Source organism: Vicugna pacos, chromosome 17, assembly GCF_048564905.1.
Source record: "Vicugna pacos chromosome 17, VicPac4, whole genome shotgun sequence".
Classification (NCBI taxonomy): domain Eukaryota; kingdom Metazoa; phylum Chordata; class Mammalia; order Artiodactyla; family Camelidae; genus Vicugna; species Vicugna pacos.
Window position 1 is genome coordinate 8605930 of NC_133003.1, and position 17795 is coordinate 8623724.

Consider the following 17795-nt stretch of genomic DNA (forward strand, 5'->3'; position numbering starts at 1 on the left):
CTGGGTGGAAATGAGAATGAAGCGAAGTGACCCATGTTAGGGTTGGGAACTGCTACTTTCTTAGTCACAACCCCATCCCGAAACTTTTCTGAGAACCTGATAATGTGCCTCAGTACTGAGGGATACAGTGGAAATCAAGGGTGTGCTCTAAACAGGTGAATTCCCCTGCACTAAAACTTGACTCTCAAAATGGTTACATATGCTGCACACTTGGTGCGTATTTTTTTTTTTCACTACAGTGGAGTCAAAGGATGATTCCAGGATTTTCAGATTCAGAGGTTTGATGTGTTCCCCAAGTAGCGAAGCTAACGTCTGCTGTGAAGCTGTGGTTTTTATTGGCATTCAGCGCACACCGGATTCGCAATTGTCCTAGGATGTGCTGCATGTTGTGAAATCATAAGCTTCTTTAAGAAATAAGTTTCTTTCAAAGTGAGATCTAACAATTAATGATGACTGTCCAGCTATACTGTGTGCAGTGACTTTTGGTCATTTCTCTGCCTTTGAGGGCTGAAATCATGTCCAACACGTGCGAAAGATTTACAAATGTTTTTGTGGCCCTGTGACTGGCCAAGGGTCTGACTTTTCTCCAAGCTTGTTCACTCCGCGCTAAGGACAGTGTGATATCAAGGAAATAGTAGACATTTTGTAGGCAAATGCACATGAGTTCAAATGTGAGCAACGTAACTCAGCTTGGGCAAGTAATTTAATGTGTTTAGCTTTAATTCTTTATCCTTAGAAATGAGAATAATAATATCAGGTTAGGTTAGTTGTGAGAATTTGGAATAAAATACTTAATACACTCAGTGTGGTGACCGGTGTAGAGCAGGCGCTCAGATAACGGTATTCACAGATGTGTTTGTGTGTACACGTAGCTCAGTCATTATTAGGTGTTCCTGATCTGGAAAAAGTTGTCAACTCCATAGAAATTACTTTAAAAATCAACAGATTTTCCGAGAGAATAATTATGCACCGAACTCTGTACTGGATATTCCAGAGATGATCAGAGAAGCATTAAACATCCTGGCAAACCAAGGTCTGGTTGAAGACATAATCTCATGGCGAACAAACAATATCATAAAACAGTGAAATAATAATAATAATAATGCGGGGTGATTTTATGCAGACTTTGAGCACAAGAGTGATTTCTATTTGGGAGAAATAGCTGGTGGACAATGAAGTCAGAAGATGCAGTTTATCCTTGAAGGACCTGTATTTATTGAGAAAGAGAAGAGGAGGCTGAAGATGTGTGCGCCAGCATCACAAAACTGGCCATCCTCTCGCTCAGTCTACCTAGAAGAGTGTTTTCACATTGTTTTATAAAAACTCTAAGTCAGCTACATGAAAAATGTTATTCAGCAAGAACTGAAAAAAGAAATTGTAGTCCACCTTTTTCAACATAGAATATCTTTGAACAAAAAGCAAATGCCATTGGCAGTTTTGAAAGTAGTTCCCCATGGCTGTAGAAAGCTCCCTTAGCCTGTGAGTTTTGCAGAGAACAAAACACATGTGCTTTGCCGTTGTGTGTTTCTCTTTCAAAGCACCATCAGTGACGCCAGCATCGCCTGGGATCTCATCAGAACTGCAGATTCCTCAGGCCCGCCTCCTACCTACTGAGTCAGTAGTTCTGGGAGTCAGACCCAGCAATCTGGGTGTGGGTGTTAGAAAGCCGTCCAAGAGACTCGGGTGCACATTCAAGGTGCAGAACTATTGCCTGAAGACTTGGTCAGATCGTAAGTGCAACACTGCAGCCCTACGATCCTGGTGAACCTACTTGTAGCATGAAAACAAAAATTAGCTAAATATCAATACATTGGCCTAAAAAAAGAATTTTTTTTAGAATTGTCCTTTTCCCTAAGAAGTATAAGACTCGTTTTTGATTGTCAAAATAGTCTTCCTTCTTTAAACACTTCCTCCGCCTGGAAGTTTTCTTCAATTCTCACAGCTAGAAACTCTTATTTCTGTGTTCTTTGTAGTGTGCTGTTCCCAAGTTGTCAATTAACAAGTTGTCAGTTGGAATTTCAGTCTGTGCAATAGATGTGAAATTTACCTGGAGCAGACCTGTGATTCAAGAGTTTGCTTATCTCAGAGAAGAAAAAAAAAAGAGAGAGAGAGAGAAAGCCTAGACTATAAGGCCAAGAACCAGATTCTAGACGATTGGTTGTCCGCTCTGGGTGACACTGTGATACGCCCTGGCCTCTGGTGTCACACACATGCTGCGTGACAGAGAACTTGGTATCCAGTGAGGGCTTGGGGGCACCCACTGCAAAATCATGGCACAGAGCATGGAAGGAGGCGTGTGTCTGGATAGTCCCGCCCACATAGTCCTACCAGGCCTTGGGTAAGAGGTTATTGTGTTAGTTTGTCAGGGCTGCTGTAACAAAGTGCAGAGACTGGGCGCCTGAAACAACAGAAACATATTTTCTCATTTCGGAAGGTAGAAATACAAAATGAAGGTATCGGCGGGGTTATTCCTTCTGAGGCCTCTCTCCACGGCTTGTAAATGGTCATCACCTTCCTCTGTGCCTTTGTCCTAATTTATAAGGACACCAGGCATATTGGATGAAGACTCACCCATGTGGCTTGGTTTTACCTGATCTCTTTAAAGGCTGTCTGTCCAGATATGGCTACGTTCTGAACTGCTGGGTGTTAAGACTTCAACATATAAATTGTGAGGGGACACAGTTCAGCTCACAGGAGTTATTCCAGGCTTTGACCACTTGTTTGTGGAATGAACTTGTTCATGCTTCAGAATGTTAATGAGTGGTGGACTTGCTCTCTTGTAGATGAAACCTGGCCAACGTGGCCCTCAAAGATGCAGCCCCACCATATTCCTCCTGGATCCCTAACGCCATAGATGCATTCCTTTAGCATCCCCACATGTCAAAGGATGAACGAGCCACCTAGAAGTGGGCGAACAGCCACAATGCCTAAAAGGATAATGTTCTATCCTTTAAATAAATGTAATAATTTTGTTCTTGTCTGGTATCAATACAGAAGGCATGTGAAAAATGAGTTGGCTGGGAGTTAATTGACTGAGGAAACTATTTTCAGTCTCTGCCTGTATTTTTTGAATTAATATACATGCTGGGTGATTCAGCAAAAGGATTTAAAAATAACTTCTTTTATAGAAAGATCCCCCCAAATTGGTGCCTTCATAATTCATGTAGAGTAGACCCATAATAGCTCTATTTTCTCTTCAATTTTGGAAAATAAGAGATGCCATTAGTTTAAATTAGGCTTGTACATGGAATAATCAAGTGTATCCACGAATGACTCAGATGCATTTTAAGAATAAGAGTAAATGCCAGAAAGGATGGAGTCTTTCTGTAAAAGATTAAATGTACAATTTGTATTGACAAGCTAGGGGAAAAACATGTTGGAGAGTTGATAGACAACACATGAATTTATAAAACTCAGTTTTGAAAACTCAAAATATAAGAAGTGGGTAATCATTGCACTTTGACTACTGCTTTATAGAGTAAGTCTTAGAATAGAAAGAAAATGCTATTTGGGACCTGGGTGTGTTTGCAGAATGTACGGGCACGCAGGACGGTTGGTGACTGTGTGGATATGATGTGGAGGTGTTTATTTTCATATCAAAAAGTGCCCCAGGTATAATGTAGAAGGTGCTTCTCATTGTTGGCTGGAGAAGTTTCCAATGTCCAGATGGAAAGAATTACGGTTAATTAAAGAAAGCGTTCATTTCTTTGTTTCCACCAAGAAGTTGAACCCCCCCGAGGAAGCTGACTGCGGGAAGTAGTTTATCTCTTTCTAGCGTCAGGAAATGAAAGCATGGAAAACAGAATCGGATTCCTCCGAACGCCCCTGGTGCCAGGCATGCACGGGGCCCCTGCTCAGTGTCTGTTCCCAGGCATCATTCAGTAATTTGGTCACATATTTTTCTCTGACATCTGATTTTGCTTTCCACTCGAGGGTGGCATAAAGGAAAGCTTTCTGAACACTTAAGGTCTTGATCTAAACCCTCAAAAGAGAAAAAGTTCATAAGTGATATAATTGAAGTTGAGGAAGAATTTTACCTTAGAAATATTTTTGTATCTTCAGAGTGAGTAAAAATGTATCTTTAGTCTCCACAGTAGCTTTTATTCCAGTCTATTAGTAAACTTTGGCAAGGCATCAGTAAGAGAGGTTTGATATGGTTATATCTTCTGTATAATTATAGATAGAGATATAGTATATAATATGTATTCACAGGTATGTTATATTGTTGGTTTTTGTGTTCATGGTGGTTTGCGTCTTTAAAAAAAAAAGTCTGAACTGGATTTACCTCCATCAGTGGTTGGCTCTGCAGAGCACGGGGATACAGCACCAGTCATGCAGAAAGCACCTGTTTGTCATCGTTAGAGTTCAGACATGAACTGGAACCAATGGCCCATTAAATACCTTCCCTTGTTGTTTAAAGCATATTCTAACTTTGCGAAATAATTGTTAATGTGGAATATTGTACCTGGGCCAAGGAATGCAATTCCTGTAACTCCAGACAGAGTGAAGGCTGAAACAGAAAAGTTGTGTTCCATTGTTTTGTGATTCTGTGCTATTGGAAAAAATCTCGTCTTGAGTGTAATTAGGAATAGGGAAGTCAAAAAAAAAACAAAACAGCACACTTTGCTTTTTGGCGTGTGTGTGTATGTGTGTGTGTGTGTGTGTGTGTGTGTGTGTGATTTTCCATTGAGTATTATTGTAGTACTTTCTGAGTGATAAAATTATTGTTTTAAAAGGTTGCTTGCTGAAATAGTCACAAATGCTTTCTACAAAAGAAAGCATTTCACTTTTCTGGCTGTAAAAAAAAATGATAGCGATTTTTTTCCATATACTATATTTAAGGAAGGAGAAGACATCCTTGTAATATTGATGCAAGTGGACAACATTCACACAGTAGGTTAAAAGTCCCATTGTGAGAGATAATTCACTATGAGATACAGTGATTGTTAATTTCCTCTTTAAAAGACAGAGCTAAATTTTCACTTAGAAGGTATTTCTGTAAAAATTTCAGAAGTAGATTTAGAAACCAATTAAGGAGGATTTTTGTCTTCAGGCTTTGTGTGCCTGATGTGAGCTGGTGATAAATGTTCTAAATTCTTTTTTCTTTTTTCTTCTGGATTTTACTTCTTCCATATCGTATTCATAAGTGCTTTGTGTGGGGGAACATTTTCAGCAAATGTTCGCTTTCTTTTTCCTTTTTGTTTTCTACTCTAAGATTCAGATAATTTTGCAAATGTTTACTTGTCTTAAAAGTCCAAGTCTAGCAAAAATTACTATTGTTAATGAGTATGGTTATAAGTAACTTTAACCACTGTTCACTAGAGAGGTTATTCAAATGTAATGTTACTGTACTGATTATCCTAAAAGAGAAACTCTTGGGGTGAAGTAGGGTTTGAAAGCGAGGGTATTTGTGGTTTTTGGGACTTGGGCAAGAATTTTGGAGGGAGTGGGCTTATATGAATGCAGATGGGCAGGAGACATTTTGAAAAGACTAATAAACAAACTCAAAAAAGCTTTGAACCTCTGAGTATTTGTATTAAGTACAGTGAGGTCATAGTTAATAAAATCCCCAATATTAAAAAATTATAATTGTACATGTAAACCATCCTTTTAGCAAATACCTTTACTTGCTAAATTTCTTACTGAAAGATTTTGACTAAGTGGGAGTGTTTCAAGCTGTCATTTGGGACAGAACCTTAACCCCCTTCCACTTCGCATCTACCTCAGAGAATGCCAGGGGCTGGAGGTGCTTTTTTTCTTTCTATTGCATGGGGAGGTAATCAGGTTTATGTTTCTTTTTTTTTTTTTTCATGGAAGTTCTGGGGATTGAACCCAGGACCTCACGCATGCTATACCCTCCCCCCACCCCGGAGATGCTTCTCTATAGCACGTAACAGCAAGAAAGTCATTGCAAGAAGAACTAATGTTAAATGAGCACTTATTCCATGCCAGCCACTGTTACCAGCATTCTAGATAAACCTCACTTGCCTTCGCTCTCTGTCTCTGAGGTAGGGGCTATGATCGCCATTTTATATGTTTATAAGTAAATGTATATCATTTTAAATAAATCATCATCTCAATCAATAAAATTTGATTTATATCATTATAGATGTTGAAATGATGCAAAGAGCATGTAAGACTCACTTAGCCAGTCAAACATACCCAGGCTGAACTGAGATTTGAGACAGGGTGAATTATTGCCACAGTATATTCTTTTAATGACTACACGACATTGCCCTGGAGTCAAATACCCAAAGACCGTGAAGGCAGACTGACCAAGGAGATTTGATATGTGTAGCTTTCCTGTTTTGGAGGCTGCCTGCTAGGATAGGTCAACACTGCACCAAACTCAAGAATCCCAGATTCCAAGTCCCTACTGTAACGTTCACAGCTCGTCTCATTTTGATCAGGTGACTGATCTTTTAGAACATGCTTTCAACGTCTGCAGAATAGTAATAGACGCTTCCCTTTGAGCCCTAGCTCTCTTGGACTGAGGTTACTGCAGGGTTATAACGGTGCAGGAGAGGCAGCCGTACTAAGGATGCACGCAGTGGCCAGGTCAGGGTGGTGCTGGCAGCATCCGCCCGGGTCAGCATCGGACAGCTCCCTCCCAGTTCAGCTGACGTCCGCAAGGCAGGAGCTCCCACGTGGGGACCGTCTCAGACTCCTCCATCTCACCTCCTACGATGATTCCTGTTTCTGTCGTGGCCTATCAATAGTTCGGCTCCTGTTGGAATGATCTTCAGGTCTATAAGTGATACTACTGTTATAATGACAGCAAATCTATTTTAATAAAAGGGATTTCCAGCACTATGCATTATCAACACGGGAGTTTTAATAAATGACCACCAAAATGCTCCAAAGAATTAATGATATAGTTAAAAGGTGATTATAAATGAAACATTGGTGATAGGGGACCTAGTTCATAAATACATGGAATGTTTAATATTTGTCATAGATTCTGTTTGGTTTTGTTTGTTTTTGTTTTGGGGGGAATAGATAATTAGATTTATTTACTTATTTTTTAATGGCGGTACTGGGGATTGAACCTGGGACCTTGTGCATGCTGGGCATGTGCACTACCACTGAGCTGTACCCTCCCCCCCTTCCTTAAGAACATAGAATTAAAGGTAAACTTGCCCAGTATTTTGTGACCAAAGCTAAAATCTTGAACATAATATGACTTGTTAATAAACTCGGTACTTAAATTTGCATTATGACTTCTCCGTGAGCTTGTGTTGACTCCAGAGCATCCTTTGTGGGATCCCAAAGCAGCACAGGGCTTTGGGAATCATCTTTTCGGTCCTGTCATTTATACCTCATAAAATAGGCTCGAGGAGATTGAGTCATTCCTCATATTACCCATCTTAAAAAAATCTAGGCTAGGTCTTTTGCAAGAGATGATAAAATAATGAATACATTTATGATGAATATGGATATTTATGATAGAAACCAAGCCACAGATGAAGTACCACTGATAATGTGTATCATTCATTATTCACGCCAAACCTTTGTTAAATTTTTATTACCAATGGTGTAAGGCTCTGAGAATACAAAACAGTCCTGATCCTCAGTTAATTTACAGGGTAATACATCTTTGGTAGCTAAAATTAAAGTCCATTTTATCCTAGGACCTGTGAGGAAGTCTCAAAATTTCAATTTAACCCTCTCCCAAATCCTGAAAGACTGTTGCAATTCTCATTTTTGCAGAGGGAAACACTGGCTTGGAGATGCTGCATTCAGTGGCTCAGAGTTAACAGCGTTAGGTGAACCCCAGAGCTGGGGGCCAGCCCCCTCCAGCCTGGTTCCCAGGCCCCTGCTTTTCCCCGTGAACCCACAGTGGTTCGATTACAGTCACACGCAGTCCACTCTCAGCCACCTCTGACAGCCCGCCAGCTTTATTTTCTGAAGGCTCAACCCAGTGATTACATAGGGAAGGAAGCACATTCGCGGGTTATAAAGAGGAACTGTTAAAAAAAAAAAAAAGAAAGATCACTCAGCTGTGAAATGGGAGTTGGGTCTTGTTTGCTTGGTTTATTCCTGCTCAGTTGCGTGTGCACCGATGTTCGTGACGCTGTCTTAAGTGTCTTCATTGGGCCACAATAACATGGATTTTTCTTTTCTCTCTCTCTCTCTTTCAGGTACGGAAAAATTGTATCCACAAAGGCAATTCTTGACAAAAACACAAATCAATGCAAAGGTACGTGTCAGGGCATCTGCACCTGAGCGCTTGCCTGCGCTGGTGCCGTGACGGCTCCTCCCAGGCCAGGCCTGGGTACCGGCTGCACAGGATCTCGATGCACAGTAGCTGGCAGACCTTTTTAATGATGTCGGGGCTTTGATGGGTTGTATTTCTAGTAACGTTGCTCGTTAATTTTTTTCATTAACAAACAAAACGAAAAATCGCAAATCAGAACGAGTATCCAGTTGCTTCAGCATAAAACTAAATTACCTCCTGACAACTTTGGGTTGTCTGATTTGAATGATATCAGTGATGCAAATTGATTTCCTATAGAAAAATGAAGAACTCTGGGGAGAACTTCCCCATGCAAAACACGTTTTAATTTATCTGTTGTTTAAAGCTTTTGCTACATCGGTTGATAAGGAATGAATTTACTGATGGGTCCATGGTGTCTAAGCTTCAGCTGTCAGCATCTCACGGGATCTCAGAATTCGTATCTTATTAAGGCTTCTTTTTGTTTTTTTCCTGGAAATATTTCCGAAATTATCTGACTGTATCCGTGACTCATGTTTTTTTCATGTCTGGGAATCACGCATTCTTTGAAGGATTGCATTAATTTATTTGTGAAATCTATATGGTCTCTCTTACATGACTCAGTTCTTCCTGGAGAATTTGGAATACTTCTTGTAACGTGTTATTTGTTGATCCTCTAATCCAGTCTTTTTTATAACACCAACATCAAGAAATGGTACAGCCGAGATCATTCTAAACATTGTTTCTATTTCATATTCAAACATAACATGCACAAGGGTTAGAACTCCTGTACAATATGGGCAGGCATATCCTAGCTTAATTGGATCATGGTAGTCAGATTCAATTCAGCAATTAAAAAAGAAACAGCATTCTTTTTCTCCTATAAACTCACAAATGCTCTAGGTATTTAGTTACTATAAGACAAAAAATAATAAGACATCATTTCTGTCGTCTAATAGTTTGATGTCTAGTTGAAGAGGAAACCACTAAGAAAACCAAGAAACGAATCCTGATGTGTGTATCAGGATCAGTGCATCAGCCTAACACCTGTGGGAGTGTAGCAGGGTTATCTGTATTAGAGGTTATGCACTATGAGAGAACATGGAGACTCCTTTTAGGGGAGAGAGTTTGTAAAGGCAAGGCAGGATGGATGGGTTTGGGGAAAGGTTGGTGTTCAGGAGAAGGAAATTCAGCATGTAATTGAGCAGACTCACACACCTGGAATAGGAAAATGATAAGGGATATCAGTAGAAAAAAAGGAAGGAGGGATCAAGATTTTGGAGGCTTTGAAAAAGTTATCCTGGATATTTTGAACTTGATTCTGTCCATAACCTTTAGAAGTTTTTTGAGCAGAAATGATGGACGTGATTCTCTCTGTGTTTTAGAAAACTTATTGAATGAAACTGAGTTGCAGAAGGGAAACCCGGAGGTAGAAAAAAAAATGCAAAAAGTTACACATTGTCACATGTCTTTGTTTTGAACTCTTTCAGCATTGGATCTGTTTTCTTTTCTCTCTCCCCCAGATAATTCTCAACCTTTGAATCCTGCTTCAGAGTCTTTATGCTAAACTCATGCCTTCTCTTCTGTGCACCTGTGCCATTTTATTTATACAGTATTAATATGATTATTTTTCACTTATAAAACAAAACAACAACAACAATATGCAGATTTGAAGTCCATAGATCTCAAGGAAGACAAAGAAAGTCCCCCAGGCACTGCTGGGGAAAGGGGGTCACCATGAGAGTTTTCAAGGGTGGAATTAAATATTCTCCATCAAATTTAAAGGATGCTTGCAGTGAAGCCCACCTGTTGAGCTGTCATGACTGAGGAAGAGGCTTGTGCCCTTTACCGAGGGAAGGAGCCCAGCGGCAGTGGTGGGTCTGGGGAAGCGGTGGCGATTTAGGGACTGGACATGCTGAGACAGGGGTCCTGGCAGAGCATCCTAGGGGAGAGGTCAAGGAGGAGCTACAAGAAAGCTCTGAGTTACGATGGTGTCCGCAGACAAGGCAGCAGATCGTAACACCCAAGGATAATTTGTAGAGGGTGTGGAGTGAGGCCCGTGAGGTTAGGCAGCAGAAAACTGAATCTTAGAGAACGTATACAAACAAAGCCGGGCCATGACTATGGGCTACTGTTCACTCTTGGCTGCGGGAAGCATATGGCATGTTAAAAGCATTAGAAGGCTAGTTTCCCACCCATTTCCAAAGTCTTGTGGGTAAAACTGTGTATAGGAACAACCAGAGAAGATGTTGGCACTCCACTCAGGCCATCAGTCATACTGATGGAACACCCATCAGAAATGCGAATGCTTCACAGACAAGCGAGCCCCGTGGACCCCAGGGGACCCCACCACCTGTCTCATTGCTGGGGTGGCCCGTGTGAAGGGGCCCTCCACCAGGCAAAGTTGAGAATGCAGGTATCTCTTGTCACTGTGAAATACTGGTGACAACCAACGTGTCACCTGGAAAAACTGTTCCCTTTCACCACGAGCGTAAGGTTGGAGAAGGAAGGGATGGTCAGAGTGTCCGTAAGCAATTACCTCTTGATAGTCTGGGGGACATGATCTGGACAAATAATGTGGGTGTCCTTACGTCTACTTTTTTTTTCTTTTATTGAAGTATAGTCAGTATACAGTATTGTGTTAATTTCTAGTGAACAGCAAAGTGATTCAGTTATATATATATATATTCAATATAGTTCCCTGTGCTCTACAATAGGACCTTGTTGTTTATCTGTTTCATATACAGTAGTTAGTATCTGCAAATCCCAAACTCCCAATTTATCCCTTCCCACCCCCTTCCCCCGCCCCACTAACCATATTTGTTTTCTATGTCTGTGAGCCTGTTTCTGTTTTGTAAATAAGTTCATTTGTGCTGTTTATTGGATTCCACATGTAAGTGATACCATATGGTATTTTTCTTTCTCTCTGGTTTATTTCACTTAGTATGATTATCTCCAGGTCCATCCATGTTTCTGAAAATGGCATGATTTTATTCTTTTTTATGGCTGAGTAGTATTCCATTGCATAAATTTACCACAACTTCTTTATCCAGTCATCTGTCGATGGACATTGAGGCTGTTTCCATGTCTTGGCTATTGTAGATGGTGATGCTCTGAACATTGGGGTGCAGGTGTCTTTTTGAGTTAGAGTTTCCTCCAGATATATGCCCAGTAGTAGGATTGCTGGATCATAGGGTGAGTCTGTTTTCAGTTTTTTAATGAATCTCTGTACTGTTTTCCACAGTGGCTGCACCAAACTGCATTCCCACCAGCAGTGTAGGAGGGTTCCCTTTTCTCCACAGCCTCTCCAACATTTATCGTCTGTGGACTTTTGAACAATGGCCATTCTGATTGGTGTAGTATGATACTTCATTGTAGTTTTGATTTGCATTTCTCTGATAATTAGCGATACTGAGCATTTTTTTTCATGTGTCTGTTGGCCATTTGTATGTCTTCCTTGGAGTATTGCTTGTTTAGGTCTTCTGCCCGTTTTTGGACTGGGTTGTTTGCTTAGTGTTATTGAGCTGTTTGAGCTATTTGTATATTCTGGAAATTAAGCCTTTCTTACCTCTTCTCCTAACACTCCTATCCACATTTTCTTGTAACTGCTTATTTAATTATCTGTCTCCAAAGAGACCTTTAAACTAATGAAGTCAGGACCTGTGTAATCTAGGAAGCTTATCTTGAGAGCAGGAAGTTACAGGGGAATGCATGCCTGTCTATTGGGAATACTTGATGAAAATATTAGAACATATCTCTGTTTTATATCAATTCAACATGTGTTTAATAATGTATATATTGCTATAATTTTACAAATGCTCATGTTTTAAACAAATAAATATGTAGCTATGTGGTTGGCTGCTCCAAAATATTTTTATTTGTAGTAATACGGTTGTAAAAAGCAGTTCGAAGACTACTGGTCTCAGATATAATAAGCACTGATAAATTAGGAAGGAGAAAGTGGAGGGAGAGACAGAGGATAAGACAGGGAGAGAGAAATGAAGGGAGGAGGGAGAGAGGGACTGTGGGACCACCTGGGGAGATCACTGAACAGAAAGGCAGTCAAGGATGACTTTACGGGAGGACAGAGGGCTGTGAGATCTTTTGCCTTGAGGGTGCTGTGAAATAGGCAGGGCAAGCACGTGGTCATTTTGCACCAATCAAAGCCTCCAGGTGCCTTTTCTGGCCACAGGATTTGGAGCCAGTGGATGGCAGTAATAACCGAATCACAGCTTTCATCCAGCACGTGGTGGGAGCATCCTAAAAGTAAGCACCTGTGATCAGAGAGGTAGTGCCGTCACTCCCAGGTTTGGGGGAGATACTGTTTTAATGATATTCTGAGTCCTATTTGGAGTATATATAAATTTTTTTTCAGAAAAAAATGGCCCCTGAAATGGTTGCAGGTTGAAACTACGTATGGTTTGGAAGAGAGAGCAATCACACTTATGGGAAGTTGCTTATGGTTGTTGACAGAACTCGGGAGCAAGTTGGGAGTTTGTGAGGAAGATCAGTGAGGGCCTCAGGGAGCTGATGAGATAAGGCACTGGACCAGTGTTTAAAGATTTCTTTCAATAGCCAAGAATTGGAGCAGGAGTCGTATTAGAAACATTGACTGGTCCAGAAGGTATTTGTGGAGAAGTAAGAGTGATCACCAGGAGTCTGTAGACCATGGCCAAGAAATGAAGGGGCACTGGTTATCAAACTTCATGATGTGACATTCAAATTGGAGCTTTTGGGTAACAGGGAAATCATATGTGGTTAGGAGCAGGGAGAACTCTCCACTTAGACGTCCAGTGGAAGAAGGGACGGTAGAGGGAAAAAACAAACAAACATTTGAGAGGGTACAAAGTGATAGTGTCCTCAGGATGAGTTCGTGAATGATTGGAAGCCTGCAACTTAAAGCAGTGTGCAGTGATGGTTTAAATCCACGCAGGTACCAAATGTTACAACCCGCAGGCCATCCCGTGCAGGTTGCTGTGAAATGTAATGCATCCATCCTTCATTGGCACCTTGCTAAATTGGTGGCATCTTTTTAAAAAATCAGCTTAAAAAGAGACATAAGGCATGTACTATGAGATCGGTAATTCTGCTGAGAATATTGCCCCAAATACTTTATTCAGATGTATTTTTTTTAACTTTCATATGCTCACTCTTAGCACTCCTTTATTCTGTATATGGGAACATATATTGGGAACATCGGAATTCTAGCCAATGGACTGTGTCCAACTGTTATACAGCCATTACCATGATAGCCAAGAAGACTGAACTACCTTGAGCCATGGAAATGTTTATTATAGGGAGTTATATGAATATGGAAGCATATAAAAGACTGTATGCAATCGTTATGGAGCTACGTAAGTACCTGAGAGTCAGCACCGCTCTCGGTCGTGTCGGTGGTGGAGCTGGAACGCCTGGTCTGAGCCCCGCCTCCCCGCTTAGGGGCTGTGTGACCTGGGCGCAGCCACTCAGCTCTGCTGGGTACCTCAGTCTCCTCGTCTGTCTAATGATGATAACAGTAGAGCCGGACTTGATGATTAAATGAGCTAATTCATGGATAACACTCAAGTCGCCCGTGTTGACCATCTGTATGAAATACTGGCAATATTAAGCAAAAAAAAAGGTTTGTGTTAAAGTAATAGGCATCTGGATGATAAATTATTATTAACAGTACATTTCTCCCAATCTGTTATATTGTCTTTTCAGGCAAAAAAAAACCCCAAAACAAAAACAAACAACAACAACAAAAAAAACACAGCTCTTAGAAAAATGAAAGTGGTTTCAGTTATATTTATATTTTGGTTGTGCTTTCTGTGAACACAGAAAGCACATGAGTATGTTTCTTTGTTTCCATAAAATAATGCTAGATGAAAACAGCAATGAATTAGGGCACAACATTCCTCTTTGCTCCTTTAAAGAAAAGGTGGAAGAGAGTGCTTCCTGGCCATTGCTTTTTTTAGGAAAGACACGGAAAGGGTATTTGGAGGTGACTTTTTGAAACGAAATCACTCAGGGCATCGAGCCTGTCGGTGGAGAACCCAGGAAACTGGATTTGGTCTTCTCTGAAACACTTGCTTTAGCCTTGTTTGCAGCTTTGCCTCCAGACTAAGGCTGTGCAATTAAAACCACACATTACGAAGGCAGGATTTACTTGTTTTTATTTTGAAAGATATGATATGAATTCTGGTTTTCCTGAGCTGTAGCACAGGCAGCCTACTGGACGCAAGTCAGTGGTTAGTAAGGTGTGAGATGGGACACGCAGTGGTCTCCCAGAGGTGAAAAAAGAGGCATCAGAATTAACTCTGGTGCATTAACACAGCTCTAGGCTCTCCCTCTGTCTCAGCATCTGGAAGGGAGGCTTTTATCCCCTCCTGCCTCCTGCCCACATCCTCAGTACACACAGTAGACAGGCCGATAAACACCCTTGCTCTCTTTTCCGGAAAGGGGTCGCGGGCAACTCTTTCAACATAACCCCTCGTTGTCAAGATTGTTCTTTCTTGGGCGGTGGCTGCGGCAGGCAGCCTTCATTCTGTCTAATATGGCAGCATAAAACCAAACAGTCACCATCAGGCCAAAAGGACCAGAAGTCGCTGAACAAAGCCGGCAGCAGCTCCAGATGGAGAGTAATGGAAACCAGACCGGAGTTCATTCAGAGACTCCCACCACGAGGACCAAATACGAGCTCGCATACAATTCACAGAGAGCTGCACCACTTCGTGTTCGGTTTGATTTGGTTTGGTTTGGTTGGTGTTTTTTGTTTTTCCCCATGTGTTTCCCCCCTGGGTCCCAGGATCTTTGCTAATTTAAAAAAAAAAAGTAGGGGAAATTCAATGAAAGAAGCCATTGAAAACAAGGTGTAAATCTTCTATGAATTTCCTTGTCTCTGCCTCTTCCTGCTTTTTAAGTTGGCTTCCTCTGTACCGCCCACCCCTGCCTGCTTTTTTTTTTTTTTCCAACAGGCTATGTGTTTAGAGCAGAGGGATTGAGTAATGGATAGTCCATAGAAAGTTTCCATGCCTAATCGCCAAAGGACATAAGCGTATTAGTGTGTGCCAAGCATACCAACTTCTAAGAGTCTGAAATGCTCCCTTTGTTGTCCCAGGCTGGTGGAATTTTGTTTACAGAAGATCGTGTTGCCTTTATCATTTCACTGGACCCCTAAAATCAAGGTGGGAGACGGATACCCCAAAGTTCTGAAGTCATCCCTGAAAGCGATCAGTCATTCTTTGTCAGATAAAGCCACACCTTGTTGTTCTTCTATAAGGGACATAATTCTGCATACGGCAGACGTTTTAGGGAGAGGGAAGGAAGCCACCTCGATGGTTTCAGGGAGGGGTGTGAAGGAATCCATTCAGCAGTCCTCGATTCACAGCCGTGCTCCGTGGTTTTGAAAAGTGTTTCTGGGTAACTAAATATGAGGCGGTGAGCCTTGGACAAATCTGGAATTCATCGATATTATTTATTATTTAGTTTTCTGCCTGACGCACTGGCAGGAAGTGTTTATATAGCAAGTGAGGAAAGGGTGGAGTTCTGGATTCAATTCCGTGAGTGTGGACGGAGAGGGGGACATTCTGTTTTGTCATATTTTTATGTAGTCATTGCAGGGCAGGAGGTAGCCCCGACCTATGAATGGATCTGAGTGAGTGACACTGATGTGAACCTGGGGGGAATGTCTGTGTGTCCATTCAGTTTCCAGAAAATAGGATACCCACCTGGAAACCAAGCAAGTAGAGAACTAAACACCATGAAAAGGCTCTTTTCTAGTTTCTGTGATTTCCCCAAATCAGTGCAAACCAAAATAAATGTGCTGTGAAATTTATGAGTCTGATGAATTACATTTTGGGAGGAATAGGCCCCTCCGCAAGGTAGACTCAGTCTACGGAGCAAGAGGCCCATGAAGCAAAATGACTTGAAAAACACATTTATTTCTCAAATACTGGGACTAGGTTACAGAAAAAAAAAAAAAGATGAAAACACTTCTGTTTGGGTAACTGTGTTTTCCACCTCCCTTTGGGATATGAAGCATGTGACGTTTGCCTGAACATCTTTAGTGAGTTTTACTCTAGTCCAGTATTAATTTTACCTCTAGCCACAGGTGATCAATATACAAACATATATTTGCTTCCTTTGGTTTTGATACTGAGTTTTGTTTTCATTTCAGAAAAGGATAGTTTGTGTAGGAACTTTGTTAACTTCAGTCAGAACAGCCCTGTGGGTACCTTTCGCATGGAATGTTTATCCTGAGCCTCTTTTGAGAAAAATTCCAATTTTTTTATTGTGTTACAGCCAGAGTTAGGAAAAGAATAAGGACTTTGAAGGTAAATGATCTCCAGGTGTTGTTTTCAACTCGGCCAGACAACTACAGCTAAAGGCCTTTCTCCTGTCAAAGATAGCCCTTCTGAACGTGTTATTCTCAATTTAGTATATTAAGTATTTTAGAGGGTTCTTTTATGAAGATGATGGCGGTGGTGCCGTGTTAACTTTGAGAAGTCTTTGAAATAAGTATAAAATAAAATATGTACTCATGGTTTGGGAGTCGTACAATTGCACGCTTTTCTTCAGAAGTGTTTTATGGTTATATATTTACTCCGCATCTGCCTGTAATCACCATTAATACACATATTAGGCAAAAGTAAAACCATCCGCCAACGTTTAATGTGATAGGTAACATTGCTGTTTTAAGCATCAGTTTGATTTGACATTATTTAATCCTATAACCTTTCTACCTGTCTCTTTTGTGGAAGATATTATTTTATTAGAAAAAAATTTAACGATTTGTGTGGAGTTTAAAATGGTTTAAAAAGAGAACGGTAGATTCACTTTGTTCTTAGCCCTAATCTGAAGGTGTCTCTGACTAACCCACGCCTTCTAACTTAACAGAAACACTTTCATCCGGATACTGTGTGTGTTCCCCTCTCCTGTCTTTCAGTTCTCCATTTTTAGCATTTGACTTAATGCTGATTGCATATAACATGCTCATTCTTCTTGCCTCTGCTAGTCTGGCAGTTATCTTTTCCAAAATTCACCTTCTCAGGAAGCCCTCAGCAGACTCTCCCCAGGCTGTTTGCACGCTTGCGCGGCGTCCGGGAGCAGCGGCGGTACCCCCGCTCATCGCCTGTGCTTTCGTGGCTAGTGTGTGTCCTCGTCTAGATTCTGAACTCCTCAGGCGTCTCATGCGACGTGCCTTCTCCTCTCAGAGGATTGAGGAAACAGGACAGGTCAGCGTGGTCTTAGATTCCAGATGCTCTGTCTCTCTCTCTGGGAGAGTTTGGTGCCACACCAATGGGAATAACCAACATGGTGGGGTGTACGTCCCCCAGGTCTGTGAAAATGCCCAGGGTACTAAAGGCAAACAGACCCATTTCCCAGGGTTATTTTTAAAGGTAAGCACTTATAACTGAAATTATTCATTAGTGTGTAATTATCCCTTTTACTAGTTCGAAGTTTTCTATTTGCACTCACCATTGATTTTATAAATACATGGGGAAGCCAACAGAGTAGTATTTATTTGAAATAATATGCAAAATGTAATGACATAGAATGGACAAATACAATACGTGTGTGTCCAGCTTACTTAAATTTA

The 17795-nt window shown here is 41.0% G+C and overlaps 1 protein-coding gene across 16 annotated transcripts in view; it reads left to right on the forward strand.

Annotated features, from left to right (window-relative positions):
* Positions 1-17795, forward strand: part of RBMS3 (RNA binding motif single stranded interacting protein 3) — a 921458-nt gene that overhangs the window by 481122 nt on the left and 422541 nt on the right. For all 16 annotated transcript variants that reach the window (XM_031686913.2, XM_072940905.1, XM_072940906.1 and 13 more), the window contains one exon: positions 8142-8200. In XM_031686913.2, coding sequence (XP_031542773.2) covers positions 8142-8200 — 59 coding nt within the window. The remainder of the gene's footprint in view (positions 1-8141; positions 8201-17795) is intronic.